This window comes from Struthio camelus, chromosome 6 (assembly GCF_040807025.1).
Source record: "Struthio camelus isolate bStrCam1 chromosome 6, bStrCam1.hap1, whole genome shotgun sequence".
NCBI classification, from domain to species: Eukaryota; Metazoa; Chordata; class Aves; order Struthioniformes; family Struthionidae; genus Struthio; species Struthio camelus.
In genome coordinates, this window is record NC_090947.1 from 22,998,249 (window position 1) to 23,019,498 (window position 21,250).

General features: G+C 38.2%; 1 protein-coding gene across 25 annotated transcripts in view; it reads left to right on the forward strand.

Moving 5' to 3' along the window:
- The first annotated feature begins 33 nt into the window (after positions 1–33).
- METTL8 (methyltransferase 8, tRNA N3-cytidine) overlaps positions 34–21,250 on the forward strand; it is a 50,751-nt gene continuing 29,534 nt past the window's right edge. For 4 of the 25 annotated variants that reach the window (XR_011141920.1, XM_068948626.1, XM_068948631.1 and 1 more), the window contains exons 1-6: positions 34–365; positions 951–1,065; positions 8,085–8,240; positions 13,835–13,926; positions 18,997–19,394; positions 19,974–20,023. Coding sequence is in view for 20 of the 25 variants with exons in the window: in XM_068948626.1 (XP_068804727.1) it covers positions 8,098–8,240; positions 13,835–13,926; positions 18,997–19,394; positions 19,974–20,023 (683 nt within the window). In the remaining 5 variants the exon portion in view is untranslated. Of the gene's footprint in view, positions 366–568; positions 843–950; positions 1,066–1,643; positions 1,736–4,869; positions 4,960–8,084; positions 8,241–13,834; positions 13,927–18,996; positions 19,395–19,973; positions 20,024–21,250 lie in introns of those variants that run through there. The other 21 variants (XR_011141919.1, XR_011141923.1, XM_068948615.1 and 18 more) reach the window with 13 other exon arrangements.

Here is a 21,250-nt window from a genome sequence, read left to right on the forward strand (position 1 = left end):
TAGTTTTCCCGGCGCGCCCAGACTACATCTCCCGTCCCGCCCCGCGGCAGCGGCGGCCCCTTAGCGGGGCGGGCGCGGGCTGCCGGCCCGCGTGGGTGCTTGCGAGCCCGCGGCGCTGGGGGCAGGGTTGCTCGGCCGCGTGCGGTTTTCTTACGGCTTTGTTGGTAGTGAAACGACGTAACAAGGACGGCGGGGCGAGAGGAGGGCTCCGCTGCGTGGAGGTTTGGGAGAGCGCCCCGCGGGGCTGCCCCTCAGCGCGGGCGCGGCGCCGCCCGGGCCGCGGGCTCCCCGCTACGGCGGGCTCCCCCGCGCTGAAGGAGCCAAAAAAGAAACGCAGCGCGCGTTGGCGTATGAAACTTAAAAATGTAGGTATTTTACCTTGGGCTGATTTTGTAAAAGGAGGAAAGCTATCAACTACTAGTTGTTAGAGATAGTTTACTTAAAAAAAAGGGGGGGTGGAATTTAATTCCTCGTTTGTTTTCATTTTTTTCTTGCTGAAAAGTAAAGCGCCTCCGCGCCGCGCGAGGGGACGTGAAGCCTTGGCGGCGGGGCGGGGCGGGGCGGGGCGGGCGGCGCCGCGCGCGCGGCCGTTGGGGCGCGGCCGTTGGGGCCGCCGGGGCCTGCCCGGAGAGTCGGTTAGAGACTGTGGTCGTTTCTCCGTGGGTTGTTGGGGAGGGTGGGGATAGTACTGTGTGTCAGAAAGTTGTTTTATTTCTCCAGGGATGATTCTTTTGTGTAAAAACCTGAATTTTAAGTAACAAATGAGGTTCAGCCGTACGATTGTGGCATCAACCAGTCGTGATTCTGGATCCTGTTGGATTCGGCTGAATGTATACAGACTTGTGCGTGGGATTTTAAATAATTTATTTAAAATTATTTAGGTCTCTTCAGGTTCAAGGGCTCAACAGCAGTTTCTTGAGATGCATGATACTTTGTTTTTGTGTTTTTAGAGCTACATCACAAAAGTTGTCACCGTCATTGACAGCACTTGCCAGCTGAGAAACTGAACCCTGAATGAGAAAAACTGATCCCCCTTCCCTGCCAATGACAAGGCTCTCAAGTAGGGTAATGTGGCAGCTGCTGATATACGTGTTTCCGTGACTGTTCTTGCAGATTCCTGAGTGGAACCTTTGGTCTTAGCTGATACTATAACAGAACAAAGATTCCTAAATTATGATGTCCTGATGCTGTGCAGTCATTTTAATTAAATGAGCTAAACGCAAAGATGGTGGTTGCAATTATTTTGTTGAACAGCAGATTGCTGATGGTATGCTCCATGGTGGATCTACAACATTGGGAGTGACCTGGAGCTGAGACAGGTTGTACCTAAGCAAAGTCCATTTAGACTGGAATTCCAGAGGCTTGCAGAGATGTAAATGACTGAGCTTCTTCACTGTAAATTATGGTCATTGTAAAATTCATGTTGGTATCTCTGTTCTAAGCATCTTTTAACAATAGAAGAATATGTTTTAAGACAAATCATCTTTTGTTAATTGATACAGTTATACGTTCAGTACTTTGTAGAAACTACTGTTGAAAGGCAATTTAAGTGATTGAAAGATCTATTTGGAGATTTAAACTTATCTTCACAGTGTATATACATAAATTCAACAGATTTTTTTTTTTTTTTGCTGAAACACCAGCCAGCAGAGGGTGCACAGGTTAACTGGGAAACCTCATTCCTGAGCTATGTTTGTCATTGATGGCTTCCTCTTGACCTTATCCTGGAAAACGGGTTAGTTTGTTGAGTCAGTTTTGTGTTACGTTCTGCTGTTGACGTTCTGCTGTATAAATAAATAACTGAAAGGGAAGTGAACTGCCTCATTGAAAAAAGGAGAAAAATGGAGGGGAAGAAGTTAGAAATTCCTTTTACTTTGGGCAGGTTGGGCAGAATATTTAAAGGAATAAATTTCACATCTGACAAATGCTCATTGCTGTGTAAGGAGACAACTTGTCTGTAGAGTTAAACAAATGCATAGGTGTTTGCAGGATTGTGACCCAGAGCTTTATCTGTGAATCCCCCTCTTCACATTAATGTGTGATATTTAAGAATTTGTACAAAGTGACCAGTACCTTCCTAATTTCTATTTTCAGATTCTTTTAGTCGTAATACTTATAATTGCACAGTTTCTGAATGTGCCATGACTAGGTGATACAAACAAAAAATAGTAGGACAATTAACACTGAAAATGCTATTGCAAAGACATTCAGTACAAAAGTGGAAATTCCATTCCAAGAAAGATTCTAGGCTATCAAAATAGGTTGTAACTTCAGTTGGAATGAAAGTTAATTGAAATCATAGTATTTTTCACAAGTTGAAGTGTTTTGAATTTGGTTAAAGTACTCTACTGAAACTTCAATATAAAATCAAAATACTCTTTGATAGTAAGATCAAAACATCTCTATAAATTGAAGTGATACAGTTTCAGCAAAACATTTGACCTAGTCAAAACAAAATCTTGAAACATTCAAAGAAATAAAAAAGTTACATTATAATCAAGCGTCAATAAAATCAGTGCATTTCTGAAAAACGCTTTGATTTTATTGAATCAGCATTTTCTGACAAGCTTCTGTCAGAATTTTTGTCAGCTTTTTTTGTAAGGGAAAAAGGAAATAGGAGCTCAGAGTAGTTGAGGATGGAACAAATTATATTAGTCACTTATAGCAACTGAACTGCACAATTTTATCCGTAGCATTGATTTAAATGAAAGGTTTTTTTAGTTACTTCATGATTACAGCATTTGTATTAATTGATTAAAGATTCAGTATATAAAATATATCTTTATTTCTAAGGTACCTGTTCTTTCCTTCCATTTTAGGCATTCATATCTTTTTGATCTTGCAGCTGTCATTATTTTATCTTTAGTTGCTTTTTTTTTATTTTTACATTGGCTTAAAAAGATATTAACTAGTATAGTTCATTCCCTCAGTACTGGGCAGAAAGCTTTCTTGCTCCTACTGTCTTCCCAGATAAATAGATACATATGCCAATGTGAATTAATATTGCATTTCATAGTGTCATGGAAGCACATTTTCCTCTTCTTGTAGGAATGGTGTAGTGATTACTTCTTAAAAATAAAATAATAAAAATCCACTTGAGTCTTTTAATACCTGTGGTTTTATAAGATACTGCAAAAATGATTTATATAGGCGAATAACAGGAATATTGAGAGAAACAATTCTCCGTGAATACAAAAGTAGGAAAATAAATAGTAATTATTGTCCATAGTAGCATGCTGTTTGCTTTCTTACTTTTAGAAGTGATTATATAGTATCTACGCACATTATTTTGTCCCAAATAATATTTCTTCAAGTCCAGCTACCGATCTTCTGCATGTGTAGTTCCAGTAGATGTTTTCAGTAAATGGGCTGTTTTATAGGATTCATTTCATTCCTTCCAGTACTTCTTGGCTTGAAAGGTATGGTCAAGAGAATACAAAATCTTCTCCCCTTGTATAAAATATTTCCTCTCTCCTGGGACTTTTTTAATGGGCTACCTAAAAAGTGGTATAAGAAAAGAACATTCTTACTCAGTGTTTCTGTATGAGTTTAGAATCATATCTGCTGCTTTTGTATTAAAAAAACATGTTGCTTTTTAACTGGTTAACTGTATTCCCTCTACAGGAGACAGAATAATAAAATACTCTGTTTACCCTTATTCATCAAGTATGTATATTTTGGTTTTGTTTTTCTTTCTTCCTTGGTAGTCAGAGCTGTGGAGTTAAGTTTTACTAAGGTCACTGTGTGCCCTCAAGAAGTGCTACATCATTCCCAGTGATGCATGAGAAGAAAAAACAGTTTTGGGTTTTAGATTTTCTGGGTCTGAAAAGTTGTGAAATAACTTATACTACAAAAAAATTGTGCCCATTTGAAAGAGTATAATTGAAAGACTAATCATGAAGCCGCAAGAGGGTTTCTTTAGTCACTTTGTAAAGTATAATAGCATTTTAAGCTTCCAGTTTGTCTTTTTGTAATAATGCCTTTTTTTTCCCCCTATGGCCTTTCCCAGGTATACCAGAAAAATACTTGTATTGGTAAACGTTATGTTAGATCTTCTTTGAGAGGACTTTCCTCTGAAGCTCCTTTTAGTCTGCTTCCATCTTACGCTAAACTTTCCCAGAGCTCGTGTGCTTCCTCTCATGTGATTTTTCCACCATTTCCACTTCCTTCTTCCAGGTTCTTATGATACTTTATTGCACAAGATGCAAAGCCCTTGATTTCGTTCCCGATCATTTGTTCTGTTTTCTAGTTTCTTTACTTGATTTTCTTTACTATTTTCCAGCTGTATAATGCATCAGTTCTGTGGAGAAGTTTTCATCTTTATTTTCTAAAGTATTTAAAGACTTCTTTCAGTTGTCTGTTCTATGGAAGAAGCCCAGAAAGGGCTTATATTCTTCTCTTTGTACTTCACGAGCCTATATAAATGAGTCTATTTGACAGTAAGTCTACTATCTCATCTTTTACTTGATTTGGTCTGTTCTTGGATTGCGTCCAGATCTCAAATATTAGTATATGTATATTTTAAAAATATACACTGGTAATTCGTAATCATCTCTTCTGTGTTATCATTTTCTTAAGGTATTTTTCATGTTGTGTTCGCGATTGCTCTTTTACCACTTGCATCTGTTTTTTATAACTAAGGCATTCTGAGCTTTGGTAGTATTCGATGGTAATGAACTCAGTCAATATATGCTTTATACGAGAACATTGGCGATATTAGCTGGGAAATGCCATGTAGATAAGCTAAGTGCCAAATAGAGGAATTAATTGCATGAAGTTATTTATTTTCAGCATATTTTTCTGTCTAGAAATGTAACATAAACAGCACATCTTATTCCTAATATAGTCTAATTTTCCTTTTTGTAACAGATTCTTAGAGTTAGGCTCAATGGCTGCAGATGGAAGGAGTTGTTACCTTTGTAGTCAGAGATCCATCAATTGTCAAAATGTTTTCACCTAGTAAGTTTCCTGGAACTAGTTTCTCAAACAAAAATGAAAGTTTTTTTTCTGGCATCTGTTTTAGAACTGATACTTCTAAAGCATTTTTACTCAGCAGTGAAGTGGTTTACAGTATGTTTTGGTGCATAATTTACTGTTTAAAAACAAGATTAGAACAGTTCTTTTCTCCTGCATCTAGTTTTTCCTCTAAGGAGATGATCCCCCAAAGGTTTCAATGCTGTCATCAGTTAAAAATGTATTATTTCTGGTCTAGCAGGCAGTTAACATGTATACCTTCCTTTGCATGACCTCCTTCACAAAACTGTACTAATGGTGCTATGTTTGATTGTAAGGGGAGATTTTTTTGTAAGACTGTTTTCTGTCAGATTCTCAACTAAAGTGAGGATGTGATCGGTGTTTGTAAAAATGACAAAATTCGGAAGGCTGAAATGCAGTGCTCCGCAGGGAATAAAATCTTCCATTTTGCTTTTGAGCATGGCTTCTGAAAAATAGTTATGCTTCTTCAAACTAAAGGCATTTTTAGTGTAATTCAGTTTCATGATAACGTCTTTAAAGGTGAAGGTTGAATTGTTATAATTAATAATCAAACTTAAAGTCACCTTGCTTTCCTGACTATGACTCCAAAGAAGGAAATAATTCTAATTCTTTCAGGCAACAATATTCCTTGCTGTCATTGCTTCAAGGTATGATAGTCTAATCTGACAAAGAAAAGGTGGTTACTTGTTTCATTAACAAAATCAATTAGTGAGCAATGACTCATAGGAAAATGTGATTTAGGCTTCCAAGTCACTTAGGTGCTTTTGGAACTTTTAGGAGCCAGATTGCCTGTTAATCTCATGATCTGTGGATCTCTGGCTCTCAGGGATGCGTGCAGGTCTCCAAGGAGGTCCCTCACAGTAAACACTAGATGCAAGAGTAAACTTAACTCCCCCAACCCCCACCCCCCGCTATCCTTGCGTTATCTTGATGAGTCAGGATTTATCAGCAAAACTTGTGCAATTATTGAAGGGGTCAAATTGTCAGAAGAAGAGCTCCATCTTTGGATTCTTACTGATGCCAGATCATTTTAGTCATCTGACTGTATTTCCCATCTGTGCCTCTTTTCATGTTCTTACTGAGATATTTAGAAAGCCAAGCAAAATTATGTGACTAGCCTAGCAGCTGAGTCATTGTATTTTATGTTGAATATCAATGCTGGCACAGAAAATGCAGGAACTTATCTCAGATCTTTTTGAGTAACTAAAGGAGGAAGTGGATTTGTAAACAATTTGCAATGTAATCATGGATTTTTTTAATCCAGGCATTTCTGTAATTTAATAATAATTTTTGATTATGGTTTTAGTGTTTTCTGTTTTTTTTTTTATTTATTTTTGTGTTTAAGAGTGTTCATTTTGCCTTTATATAAATCATATATTTTGCAGAAATTGCCTAGGTGTATTAATGTTTATGTCTCATAGCTATTACTTTATAGTGTTCCATATACATTAATAATTATGCATTATTTTATGAATAATAATGCATGCACATTTTCAGGAAGAGAGTATGGATGATTTGTAATAATGTGGGTAGTTTATGTGTAAACTGGAATCGTTATTTTCGTTGCTCAACTACATAAAAAAAGAGCCATAATAAACTCTTTAAAATTAGAAGTGGTTTTAATTTTTTTTAATCGGACTATATGCTACGTTTTCACTATAATGTGAGGCCCCATGCCCTGGTAATATGATGCAGTCCTAGCAGCTGAAATGTAACAGGGTTTATATTTGGCATTGACAGCCAAAAGGCAAAAAACATTTTATTTAATCTTCGACAAATAAGAGAGAAGAGTTGGTTTTTTTTTTAATCCCTTTCTCTTTTTTTGTGAGCTTAAAATGAATAAACAATGGCATTTTTAACAATGTGACTCATTCAAAAGTACACCTTAAATGAGGAATTGTTCAGTTAATTGAAGTGATTCCTTTGCTAGGTTTTGTATTGATGCGTACAGATTAATCTTTTTTTATTCACAGTGCAAGGCTTGTGATCAAATAGTACTATTTTCCTCAGGATAAAAATCTTCATTTTGTAGCCAGTTTGCACAGAATGTTTTTTTAATAATGTCTGTATTTAAACTATACTATTCCTTTGTAACTATATTTTGTATTTCCGGTACATTATATTTATAGGCATGATTATACAGAAGAAGCACTCTAAAAATGATTCTTAGTGCTCTTTTTTTTTCCCCCCCCCTTTTTTTTTTTTTTTTTTTTAAGTCTTATGCAGAGCTCTTTACGGAAAAAAGAACAAAGGCCCATCAGGGTAAAAGTAGTAGGTGGAGTATTTTATTTTACTCATCTCCTAGAAAGCCTACATTAGCAAGAATATACCAGAAACCTAGAAGACGAAATGCTAGTACTAGATGCACACACTTGTTATCGTTCATTATTAATACTGTATGAAGAAACTCCAAGTAAAATAAAATACAGCAATATAAGAAGGAATTATACATGTAATAGAAAAATCTCAAGCACTTTGTAATTCTTGTGAACATGAATTTAACATTTTAAAACATTCCATTTCAAAGGAGGCATTGAACAGGGATTGCAACAACACTTGGTAGAAATTTTGGAATGGTTTCTCATGCATAATGTTTACAAATGCTTTTTTTGATCTTTCATTTCGTGAAAGCATAAAACCACAGTCACAGCTCTAGAATTAAATCTTTTGAAGACTGTAACCTAGTGAGTGGGGTGAAAAATGCCAAGCCCAATGACAGTATGTTCCCACTAGAACAAGTGATTTCTTTGCTGATCGCTTTTTGCTTGTCTTTTTAAAGGTACAATGTCAAACTTGTTTTATTGTTTTATTGTGTATTTTTTTTCACTGCCTGATAGGACTTTGAAACTGCACAAAATGATTTATCTTTCAGTCGTTTTTATTGTGGTAGCCTACTTTTGGCTTATTTGCGCTTTCAGCATGCTCAAGGGACGTTGCTATTTTAAAAAAAGCATTTAAATTGATATTATAGTTAAAGATTATTATTAAAGTTGATATTGGTGCTTGACTATTTGACCAGTTTCTCATCTAAGTGACATAAACAATTAAGTTACAGCAAAACTGTAATTTGAGTTAATTGTGTTTTGTAGGTCTCTGAACAAAATGAATTTCATTACAAGGTTTTCTGCTTTATGTCTGAGGAAAAGCGAGATGCAGCCGAGGTACTGGAGTAGTAGACGACCAGCTGTTCCACTTGGATCACGGATTTTGACTGATCCTTCTAAGGTTTTTGAGCATAACATGTGGTGAGATGTCTCTTCAGGGTTTACTTTCACATATATATTTTTTTACTATGATGAATCATGGTGTCTCTGCATACGTAATGACGGACTGATAGAACAGATGTCAAAAGGTAGTGCTAGAGAGAACTTTAGACTGTTGGAAGTAACCTGACAGTTATGGAGCTCTCAGCAGCTTGCATAAAAAACTCCTGAGCAAGTAGTTAGTCATGAAATGAAAGACAAAATATCGTTACAGGTCAGTAATGAGTTAGGAGACAGAAAGAATAGGGAAAAGTAGTCCATTTTGTCATGGCAGAAAGTAACTCCTTAGGTGCCGTAATGTTGCATACTAGGTTAGTGCTGTATTGTAGAATTGATGCAATATCAAAAGTATCATATAAATTACTTGTGTTCTCCTAAGGTTAATTATTTTAACTTGTGAAGGTGTGCTGAAGATTTTACAGATAGTTCAGTAGAGATTGCCATACAACAGACAATTGTAGTCAGAAAGGTAAATTGAATCTTAACATGTGTAAGGGATGTAGTAGCAGAGAAAACATTAACATGTAAATGTTAGTCAGTTAAGATAGTGCCCCAATTTGCAGCAGTGGTTCTACTTCTCTAAAAGGTATTTTATGATTAACGGGAACTCAGAGAAGAGAGAGAACGCTGTTCAGTGCAATGGGAAAACTGTCTTATAGAGTGAAATTGAAAAGACTAGGATTTTTGACCTTCTTGGAGTGGAGATGATTAAGATAAAAGTATACACAACAGTAAGTGGTACAGATTAGGAACACCAGGAATTTTCGTTCTCGCAATTTCTCTCACTGAGTGGCCAGTGAGGTGGATTGAGAACTGGCTGGATGGCAGAGCTCAGAGGGTTGTGATCGGGGCGCAAAGTCTAGTTGGAGGCCTGTAGCTAGCGGTGTCCCCAGGGGTCGATACTGGGTCCAGTGTTGTTCAACTTGCTCATCAGTGACCTGGATGAAGGGACAGAGCGCACCCTCAGCAAGTCTGCTGATGCTACAAAACTGGGGGGAGTGGCTGATACCCCAGAGGGCTGTGCTGCCATTCAGAGGGACCTGGACAGGCTGGAGAGCTGGGCGGAGAGGAACCTCCTGAAGTTCAACCAAGGCAAGTGCAGGGTCCTGCACCTGAGGAGGCTTAACTCCATGCACCAGGACAGGCTGGGGTTTTACCTGCTGGAAAGCAGCTCTGCAGAGAAGGCCCTGGGAGTGCTGGTGGACAACAAGTTAAGCATGAGCCAGCGATGTGCCCTTGTGGCCAAGAAGGCTGGTGGTATCCTGGGGTGCATTCGGGAGAGCATTGCCAGCAGGTGGAGGGAGGTGATCCTGCCCCTCTCCTCAGCCCTGGCGAGGCCCTCACCTGGAGTACTGTGTCCAGTACTCCAGGGCTCTCCAATACAAAAGAGACATGGCACTCCTGGAGCAAGTGCAGCAGAGGGCTGCTACGATGATGAAGGGACTAGAGCATCTCTCCTATGAGGAAAGGCTGAAGAACTGGGCCTGTTCAGCCTGGAGAAGAGAAGCATGTGTGTAAGTATCTGAAGGGGGGTGTCGAGAGGATGGGACCAGACTCTTCTCCGTGATGCCCAGTGACAGGCCAGGAGGCAGTGGGCACAAACTGAACCACAGGAAGTTCCATCTGAACCTGAGAAAAAACTTCTTTGCTGTGAGGGTGACAGAGCACTGGAACAGGTTGCCCAGAGAAGTTATGGAGTCTCCTTCCTTGCTGATATTCAAAAGCTATCTGGACACAATCCTGGGCAAGGTGCTCTAGAGGACCCTGCTTGAGCAGGGAGGTTGGACTAGATGATCTCCAGAGGTCCCTTCCAACCTCAAACATTCCTGTGCGTGAGTATTCTTTTCTAAACTAGAGGTCTCCAAGCCATGGTACCTATACCACCGGAAGGCCAAATCTGGAGTTGTCTATACTTCTGTAAGTTCCTTGCTCAAGGAAGCTGGAAGCTGGCTGTTAATTATGTTTTGAGTATAAAGGCTCTATCTTTGTTCTGTAAATCTATATATAGTATAGTTTCTAAGCATCTTACGGACACAGTACCTCCTGTTAGATGGAAAAATCCTTTATTTGCGTGAAAGCTAATTCAAATGCAGGCTATATAGTTTATCTAGGTAGGAACAGATTTTAAGAAAAAGGCCATCCTTTTTCTATAACGTTGTGCCCAGGCAAAACTCAGTTTTGTTTCATTTTTTAATTTCCTTGCAAATAACTGATCACGTATAGCTTCAGTTTTTCTTGCATTCAGTAACCGTCTAATACAGAGTTCTCAAACTAGGATACATGTGATTGGGATGGATTGTAAATATGTGTATGAGGATGAGGGGTGCAAAGATCTGTTGGGAGCAAGATCGTTCAGGCAGTGGATCTGCAGATGAATCCATATAGCTCCCAAGGGAGAACAGATGAAACAGAAGGAGTTGGAATAGAGGCTGCATGGATCCCACGAAAGTCTGACAGATCAAGAACCTGTGAAATCAGGGGGTGCTACTTGGATCTGAAGCTGACTGAATCAACAGGGTTCTCCTTAGGGAGATAAGGGGGAATCAGGATGAGCAGTGGTTGAGCTGGACAGATCATGTAGGGTGGGTATAAGGGAAAGATCTTCCCTAGTATTAGGTATGAGGATCCATATGTCCTCTTCTTGTTTTCCATTCATCTTATTAGGTAGTTTATAAAGTGGCACCCATTATTTTTCCTGTTTATATGAATTGACAGGGAGCCAAGAGCTGCCACCCTTGCTGCTAGGAATACTAAGCAAATTAAATTTGGGCACTAATGCTTTAGATATTTGCTATACTGCTTTTCTCTCATTCAGAGAGAATAACGCTGAACATTGGAGCAAAAAGTGTCTGCTTCCATTCAGGTTAGTAACTGGCTGAGTTTTCATGTGTTAGAGGTTCGGAGATAATTAGGCTCTATGTTGGCAAACAAGTTAATGGAAAAGGGATAAGTTGAGCAAGCTGAACTGAAGGTAGCCTTGCCTGATCTTATGTCAGGTCTGCTCATGTTGACAGTTTCTGATGAGGTGCAAATGGAGAGCTTGCTTTGGCGTTATCAAAGTTCAGCTTAAAACACTTCTGAATTTAAGCACTTCTGTGCTTAAAATTTTTCTCTTCTGTGTTTACGCTAGCTTACAACGCTGAAGGAGTTGTTTCATTTTAAGCATTGAAGCTGCTTAAATAGTTTGCCTAGGAGCTATGCTATTTCCACTCTCTCACAGATTTTGGTCAAGAAGTGTTGCTGCTGCTGTCCCATTGTGTATGATGTCTTTCATACAGATGCTTCTAGGAAAGAGCCAAGAGCAGCTACTTCAACTTTAGGAAAAGCCAAGGAGAGACAAGAGAAAAACAGAATTGTCGATTAAGATGGAGAACCTCAGACACTTACAGTACTGTATGTGGAGTACATAAGGGCTCTGACAGACACATGTCGGTGTGTTAAAATTGATCAGGCACACAAGCAAGTCATACAGTTAGCCTTTCTGACAGTTCCAGTTGCCATCTGAATAGTCCTGGGTTTCAGCTTGCTAGAATAGGCAAGGTCAAAAACGGCAATGAGGGAAGCAAGTCTTTCCAAGAGTATGGCTGACTGGTAATGCTTCAGTGGTTCAGTTTTGTTCTACTACGGTGCATCTTCTAGAGCCTTGACACTACACAAGAGTATTTTGTATGTGAACAAACAGAAAGGGGAGAGGCAACCTGTAGGGGATAACAATAAGAAATATTTCAGGAGACATGAGGAAGCCTGAGGCAAACATGAGGAAGTCTGAGGCAAGCACACAAATACATGCCAATTTTTCTCCCACAGTTAACAAAGAGGAACACTTAAGGCCTGAACTACCTGTATGTCACCAAGCATAGAACAGGAGGATGCTAGATAGAATGTAGAGACAATCAGCCCCTTTCAAGTTGTTGCATTGTTCCTTCTCCCACGGTAACCAATGGAATTTTAGTCATAGGCTTTCAGATAACTGATTTCAGTAGGTTTTGGGTCTAACAGATTACTTGAATTCTGCTATCTAGTTTAATTGCACTTCCAAAACTATCTTTAGACTGAAACATTTGGGGGAACAGCTGCTTCATCCTGAAAAGCTGCCAGCAGATTTTTGGGCGCTCCCCATTGTGGCCTGATCCAAACACAGAATCTGCAGGGAATGCGGACCTGAGTCATCGGGGTCAGGTCTTGGCTTGGTTCTGCGTACATTTAATGGATTAACATAATGTTAGGTTAACCACTTCACACAAATATACGTAGCATAAGCTCTAGAATCACCACAGCACTGCTTGTCTTTTCTTATAGATGTCTTATTCTCCCTTTTCTAAATGTTTTCGATCTCTGTTCGCTGAATAGGTAAAATCATGTTCCAGCAATTCCACTTATTCTGCTTGAATAGGTGGAGTATATTCCCTGTTTCATGAACAGCTGATTACTTAGCTAAATGACCTTTGTTCTTCCCATCATAAACGTTAGAAATATGGGAGGTTTCTCGCATCAGGGTCTTTGCTGATAGGTCTATATCCAAGTCAAATACAAGTCTAATGGGACACTTAAAATACACTCCTATAAACCCTGTATCCCATATATAAATTCCATTCTTAAGAAAAAAGTGGCTAGTGCTTCAGGCCGTTTACGGCTGGAAGGTTTTTCTGAATTATTTCACTTGATCTTGTAGTTAATTTTTATGTATCACACACTGGAACTCAGTCTTTAACTCTGTCAGTCTCCTTGTGGTCATTTCAAATAAAAATATTTGAAACCTAGGAATAATGATTTTTGAAATCTTGACTCCTTTGTTTATTAGCTCCACAGTGGTTGTTTGCAGATCATAGAGAGCTAAATATTTTATCAAGTTTACCCTGTTTACACTATAGCACTGTGTTCCATGATGCTGATTCCACTGAAATATAATAAAAACAAGCATAGAAACTGCAAAACATCTCCCGAAACCCCTGCTGGGGTTTCTTAGCATGAAACTGTTGAGTGGGTTCCTAGGAAGCATGGTTCTGTTTGACACATTTAAAGGTATCAGGTGCCAAATGCTGTAACTGTCAGCCCATAGTGGAAAAGCTTAGGTGATGCACTGTTTTTGCTGGAATGTAATATGTAGTATGTTACTTGAACAAAATGAATTTGTTTCATATGGGGTAGCTTAGGTGAATGAAGGCTAGCATAACACAAGGAAGCAACGCTACAGCTCTTATCACTTTTAATGTGACAAATTATTGAGCAACGGGAAGTCTAGAGAATATCTCACAGAAATAACAAAAAGCCAGTGTGCAACAGAGTTAATGAAAATGATCAGCTACTAAGATCATTGACTAGGAGAGAGCTTTGTACTATCTGTCAGGATAGTGGCTATTGGAGCTTAGAGGAAAGCAAAAAAAAACCCTCCAGAGCTGCTGGAGTTCCATATTTCTTTGGGCTCAACTGAATGAGCATCTTGCATCAGAATGTATTTCTGTAATATTAGAAGGAACAATGTAGCTAATTTGTGACTGTCTCCCCCCCCCCCTCCCCCCCCCCAGTATTATGCAAAATCCTATTTAAAGACAGGCTCTTCAACTACTGTTTTGCAGGGACCACATGGAGTGGTCACAAGAAGAAGAAGAGCATGCCAAGGACAAAACAGCAGAGAACTCGCTTGTGAAAGTCCGGTTGGAAGACCAAGGTAACAAATTGCATAATGGCTTAAAAATTACTATTTTAATACCACGTATTAAAACATGTAAAGACGCTTTAAAAATTCAAGAACGTTCCTTTCATTTTTACATTTTCTGTACTAAATCTGTCTTTTGTTTGCTTTCATTTGTTGTCTCAAAGGATTGTCTCAAAGTGCGTTTTGCTCGCAATTCACTTACTTATTGGAGCAATTTTGCCTTTTTCTGGGGCAATAGGTTTTATGTAAAACAGTGAAGTCAGCATGTTGCAACTGCCGGTTCTGTCACTCCTTTTGCAGTGTGCAAAATAAAACTTCCACCACACAGGCTGTTACCTTCACAAAAAGGAGTGAATTCTCAGCCAGCTGGGGTGCTGATGTCTAAAGTTCTCATGTACAATATTCAAATCCTTTGTAATGATTTGTGGACTGTTTAGAAGGCTAGTGTTTCTACATAGCACCATATTTCAGTTAAGTACCATAAAAGTTACGTTACTGGTCCCAGCTGGGTGCCTTGGGCTTCAGGAAGCAGTGTGCTCACTTCAAGTGGAAGGTGTTCCCATGCATCCTGCAGAGTCTACCCTATAAATGATTAAGGAATGTCATGCCTGTCTTTAGAGGGAAAGCTTAATGTATTCTACATTTCTGAAGAATGATAGCGTTAGGTTCAAACTGGTAAATTAAACTGCAGACCAAATTTTTTTAATAGTTTTGTATGCCAAAGCAGGAGTACTAAGTTGATTGTAACATAGCAAACTGGATTTTTATTTTGTTCTGTTGTTAGATGGATATTCTGAAAATAATTGTTGTGTGCGCCCTGGGCGTCAGTTTACTAAGTGTGTCTTGAAGCTATCAAATTAGATAGTGTCTTTACAACCCTATCCTCAGTTTAATTGATAAAACTAGGGCACGTGCTGAACTGTATCTGAATTACCTGTGAATGTATCTTTGATTGTGCGCCCTTCATCACTTTGAATGCTCTGGAACTGAGGCCTCTTTTTTTCCCAACGCTTACTTTTTGTGTTTTAGTACAGAGAATAGGCAGTCATTTTTGATGATAGTTGATGGGAATGAGTCTTTGCATACTAAGCTGAAACTGACCCTATTCTGGACCTTCCTGTCATCCTGCCCTTTTCTGTTCTTGCCTCTCTCATCCTTTACCTAAATCCAGGAGGACAATATTTGTTTTTCAAAATTGACCTCTAATATTTTCATTGTTTTTGTATGAAGCAGCTGAAAATGAGCTCATGGTTGAAAAGTACACTGTTTAACCATGTGGCTCATGGAGCCTTTTACTCTTCATCAGCAATCAATTGAAACGTAGTTTGTGCTTGTTAAAAATGAAATAATCAGGTGCTTGTCTATTGCCAAGAAATACAAGAATCCAAAGACATTTCCCATGAATGCCTCTCTGTTTAAAACTTGAAAAGGTGATCCGGTGGTACTTGAAAAGGTGATACCTTGCTGATACGGTTCCTTCACAAAGCTTCAGCTTCATTCTGCAAGTGGAAGAAAATTTTGGTCTATTTGTGTCAACAGTGAACTAAACTTAAGCTAATGAGCAGGTTATTTTGGGGTCTTGGAAATTACTAAAAGGGGGAAAAGAAAAGGCAGATTTCCATAATACTGTGATATCACTAAAACAGAGTAGTTCTGGTGAGCCTCAGTAAAACAGGAGAAGTACAACTAAATGAATTTCCGACACTAGTTTTAAGTATTTGCTATACTTATTAATGTGTCCAGTTCCTTCTCAGACATGGCCACAGGCTGTAGTCTCAAATACATGTCATAACAGATTCTATTAAGAAGAAAAAACAAATGGACCAAGTAAAAGATTGTTTTTGCTTCAGAAGCTTACACTTTCATTAGTTCTGTGATTTTTACATGCTTTAAAAAATTCAGGAGTCAGACAGCTATTTAAAATAAAATGAGAAAAACGCCTCTCTTTCCCAGCAAACCCCATGAGCCAAGAGGATGACTGCTCACTCTGATTTAGGAAACTTTCAGAGATTAAAAAAATAAAGTTAAGAATACAGAGTTGTTGAATTTGGCAAGTAATATTTAATGTTATCTTCTAATGAATTCAGAAAATAACTGTTAGCAGAATCGATGCAATAATTATGGTTTCTGCAACGTCTGTGGGGAAAAAGAATTTATAGGAATACTGCATGAGTGGCTATTACGCAGTGGAGCAGGAGCAGCCAGTAAAAGAGTGGAAAGTACAGTGTCCTTTCACTTGAACCAATTTAATACCATACTGATACAACTAACTAGCTAACTAACTAACTAAGCTAACTTCAGTCATTGCTTTCCTTTATTAAATACATTCTGAAATCTAGAAAACTTGCTGGGAATTTAAATATAAGGGTTCTGAGCAAACCTGTAGAAAAATAATGATTATAACAAGCGGTGGTGATGATTTATGAATCTTCTGAGTGGAAAGTTTGTTTTTATCTTTGAGCTGAGCAACATCTATGACTGTGCAACTTAAAACTATTGAAATCTGGTATATATAATCTGAATTAACTCTGCACTTGCGTTGTAAAACAGCTCTATACAGTTATTCAACATGGCTAGATCTTGTCCTTTAATAATACAATTGGATCTATTAAGTGTTAATTTTAAAAAATTATGCAGATTTTTAGGACAAGGCATTCTGCCATCTCCTTGCCACTTCCCACTGCTTGTCTGTGTCTCTAATATTATTCCCAGCCTTGTTTATCTTTAAAAAGATGTAAAAATTTAGGAAATAGTATGTTAAGATGTAAATGAGCATGGTAGGTGAAATGCACCATATATATACTCTGTACTATATTTACAAAAGTGAATAAACAGGTAATGTGAGTGGGTAGGGACAGAATCAGAAAGATAATACGTTGTATGATATACAGTTAGCAAGAGATGTCAAGGGTAACAAGAAACAATTACGTAATTGCTTTGGGAATGAGGGAAGAACAAGAAAAAGATTTGGTTCGGTACTTAGCAGGAGAGATGGAGAAGGGAAAATCATCAACAAAAGATGCTGAAAAAGCTGAATTTCTTATCTTTTTATCAGGCTTCCTTTGAAAGGATTAGCTGCAGTCTAGTGGCTAGCACAATTAGTACTAGTAAGAAGACTACTTGTTCTAGTACTGAGAAGGAACAGGTTACAAAGTACATCCACAGAGTATATGGATGACCAGAAAAGCAAGAAACAGACTACTCACCTTTTTTTTTAAAAAAGGGAGCGGACAGAGAAGAGTCGAGAATTTACAGTTTTAATTCCTGGAAAAGGACTGGAAGAGATAATCAAGTGCTTGCAGACACTGGGTTTAGAAGAACAAAGGAGACGGATACTGGGCAACAAATATTTTTCAAGAATAGGTGCTATAAAATCAGGCTAATTTCTTTCTTGGAGAAGGTTGTGAGCCCTGGAAATAAGGAAAAAACAGATGTCCGTAATTAGGCTTTCAACTCTGTTTTACGTGACATCTCATAAGCAAGTTAGACAAGAAGGATCTAACAAAACTACTTCTAGGTGAATGAATGCTTAGAGATTTCCTTTCAGAATGGAAGGTTGTACTAGGCAGAGCACCATTTTGTTCTGCATCCAGTACTGCTTGGTATTTTCATTAGTGATTTCAAGAATGGGAAACTTGAAGATGATAACAAGTGAGGAGGTGTTTCAAGTACAGTGAAAGAAGATTAGAATTGAGAAAGATCTTGACAAATTGGAGTAATGTTCTGAAAGAAATGGAGTTAAATTTGCTGAAGATAAGTGGAAAATACTTAAGAATAATCTGAAAAAATACTAGATTCTGGAACAATTTGTTAGGTAGTGATTTTGCAGAAGATCTGAGGGTTGTGGTGAATCACCAGCTGAATCAGCAGTGTCATGCTGTTGCAAAATGTCAAGCCGAGATGCATAAACAGGATTACAGCCTGTAAGACTCGTAAAATGTTCCTTTTGCTCTGTATTGGTAATGCCTTTTCATGGAGTACAGCGCCAAGGAGAAGTCGATCAGTTAGAGAGAGTTTGGAAAAGAAAAAATGAAAATAATCAGAGGTCTAGAAATTATGACTTCTGTGGAAAAAAAGGTTTAGAAAATCTAGAAAAGAGATTGTTTGGGGGAGACATAGTAAAAGACTTCAAATAGCTGTTGCAAAGAAAAGGGATTAATCTGTTCTCCGCTTTGTTAATGGGACAAGAATTACTGGAATTGAATAGCAATAAAAAAGTTTCAGGTTGGGTAGTGGAAAAAGTGTCTAACTGTATAGATGTTGAAGGACTGGAGTACATTACTGAAGGAAGTTGTCCAGTCTCCATCATTGGAGGTGTTTAAGAGCAGGTTGAACAAACTTCTTTGCGAAAGGAATGTGAATTGCCTGAGTTGATCAAGTCCTTCCCAGTGCTGTTCTTTGATTCCATAGCAATATGTTTTATGAATTAAAAGTTACACAAAGGTCGATCATAAAACTTTTTGAAGTGTTTTCAAAGGAAGAAAGCCATTCTGTTACTCCTGATTGTGTAGTTGTTTTCTTTCAAAACTGCATTATTGAGTGGGTATGAATGAATTTTTTTCTGTTGGTTATGCAATAGCATTGATCAGTTCACAGAACTGGGTTTCTAATTGATGTTTTCTGGAGAGGTGACTGTCGTTGCCAATAAATTTTCAGTTGTTCAGAGTTTCCTAAATCGTGGCGTTAATTTCGATTCAGTATTTCTTAAATAGGAAAAAACATGGAAAATATTTAATTGAAAAGATGCATTGGTTTTGTAATTTAGGATGTGAAAAATTGTCCATGAAGCTCATGATTGCATATTTTAGTGATGCTGCCCTATTATGTCACTGTATAAAAATAAAATTGGTGATGCAGAGAGTCTCTCTGTCCCATCCTAAGTGAGATAAAATCTAACTAAAGTCTTGGAACACGGATTAAGATGAGAACCAGAATCTGTGTATTTTTATTTAAAGATGCACAATATGGGTAGCGCATTTCTTAAACTGTAGATTTAGGGTCCTAGTTCTGTGTTATTTTACATTATTATGCAGTTAAGCTCATATTCACCCAGTTTTTGTTTTGTTTTTTTTTTAATTTCAGATAAATATGAGAGAGAAGCCAGTAAATATTGGAATGAATTTTATAAGACTCATAAAAATAACTTTTTCAAGGATCGCAATTGGCTGTTTCTGGAGTTCCCAGAAATTCTTCCAGAAAAAAAGAGAGAAGAGTTGAAAGCAGAGGAAAAATCTTCAGAACCCACAAAAATAAATAGTACCAGCAGTTTTCCTCGCCAGGATTTTCCTGGAATGTTTGAGGAAGGAAAAGAATACTGGGAGAAAAATTATGGGGAAGACTCTACTTCTGTACAAGGACATACATACAACAAAAACCAAGCAAGATCTCTTACTGACAATCCTCATGGTAAAAACTGTAGAGAACAACTGAGCAATCTAGAATCCTTCCCTGGTGGTGGTGCTACTTACAGGATATTAGAGGTAATGCACTGCAAGCATTCCACCTATGACTTACAACTCCATGTAATTGCTCAAAAGTATGGATAAAGATGCTTAATAGCTGTCAAGAAAGTAAACATTCAGAACTTAAAGTACTGCATTCACTTATGGCAATACCTTTCAGAAGAAGCTAGGATCTGGGCTTTGTTTCCTCTTGAAAGTTTCTCCCAAATTAGAATCTGGGGCTAGATGGCCAAATTCCATTGACAGTCACTCGAAATTGGTTTCCAATTTCCTCAATAAAATTCTCTCTTAAAATGGTTTGTTCTCCATAGTCAACACATTCTTGCCAAATGGTGAAATTGCACGAGAGTCTTGCTTCTTCCTATGCAGTTGTTTGAGGGTTGTGTTCTTTCTTAGCATTGAGAAGATATTGAGGAGAAACCTGGTCATAGGAGAAGTGATATGAGAGCTTTTGTGTAAGCAATTAATTCATTTTCTGTCCAACATATCTTCAAGTCTTATGGGTCCTGCCTACTAACTAATTTAAGACAAAAATCCTAAGGTATGAGGTTTTATTTGCTTATTTATTTTAACTTTTTGCTTCTATCTTGATTCTAGGTTGGTTGTGGTGCTGGAAATAGTGTCTTTCCTATTTTGAAAGTTCTATGGTATGTAGTGCCAGATTTTCAAATACAAAAGTTGTATTCTCGTCTTCTGTGTTTTCTTCAAATGTTGGTGCTAGACCAGTGCTGCAAGAAGTGTTGACTGGACTTGTTTAGAGCCCTGAATTTCTGATTGCTTCCATACCGCAAAAAACGTGGGTAGTGCCGTTACAGTATATGCCTTACGCTCTTCAGCCCTGGTCTTGAGGGGACCCTATGTGCTGACAAGGAGGTAGGTTTGTTTTCAGATGCATTCAGACTAACTTTTTGTAGTTAGTTTCAGGCAGGTTGAATATCCTTGTCCCTTGTCTCATATGTCTCCATGCAGCTACCAGATGTTATCTCTTCAAAGAACCAAAATCAAAGGCAGCAAATAATGGCATGTGATCTACTGGCAAGAAGTTGTATTCCAAATTTGGCTACTACACTTTGTCCTATTGCTTCAGGTTTTAGTGCCAAGGAAAGCACAAGTCCTGTATTGCATTACTTAATTCCTTGAGACACCTAATCCACTTAGCTTCTGTTTTTAGAAAAAGGTGTTATGACAGCGTATCCTCCCTGGTAGGCAGGAAGGTTTTATTGGAAAGGTTATGTATGTGTCAAGGGAGGTTGGACTAGATTTCTGTATGTACATGCCTCCAAGAGATTGTGTACGCGCAGTTCTCGCTATTCTGTAAACTAATTCTGATTGCTAGCATCGCCACTATGTGAAAGTACTCCATTTTGTGGATACGGAAGCAGAGACCAGGAGGATTCAAGCGGTGTGCCAGGGTCAGACGTGAAACCTGTTACAGTGTTAGTAATGCATCTTTATCCCAAAACAGATGCTTTGCTTCAGACACATATAAGGGAAGGGGAGCCCTGTGTCACATGACGAGTTTGAGAAGTGACACTACATAGGGGAAAGATCTTAAGTATCTCTGTTGAAAAAGATGAGACAGACTTTTGTGTTTTCGTCATGGGAGGCATTAGTCATAGGTTAGCATTTTTTATGATTAGGAATCCATTCGTTTGATATTTTTCCTTGAGATCTGTATTCTTATGCAAATCTTTCAGATGATAGATCAGTGCATTGAAGAGCTCGCACATTTGTCTTATGTATGAGCTGATGGAAGCATCTCTTACCTCTTAAATGGCTTTATAGCACCATTGTTTCTACTCTGTATTTAATAACATAAAAGTTGCCTTTAGTATGCACACAAGAAGCTGGAGTCAAGTATGGTTACATTGTGG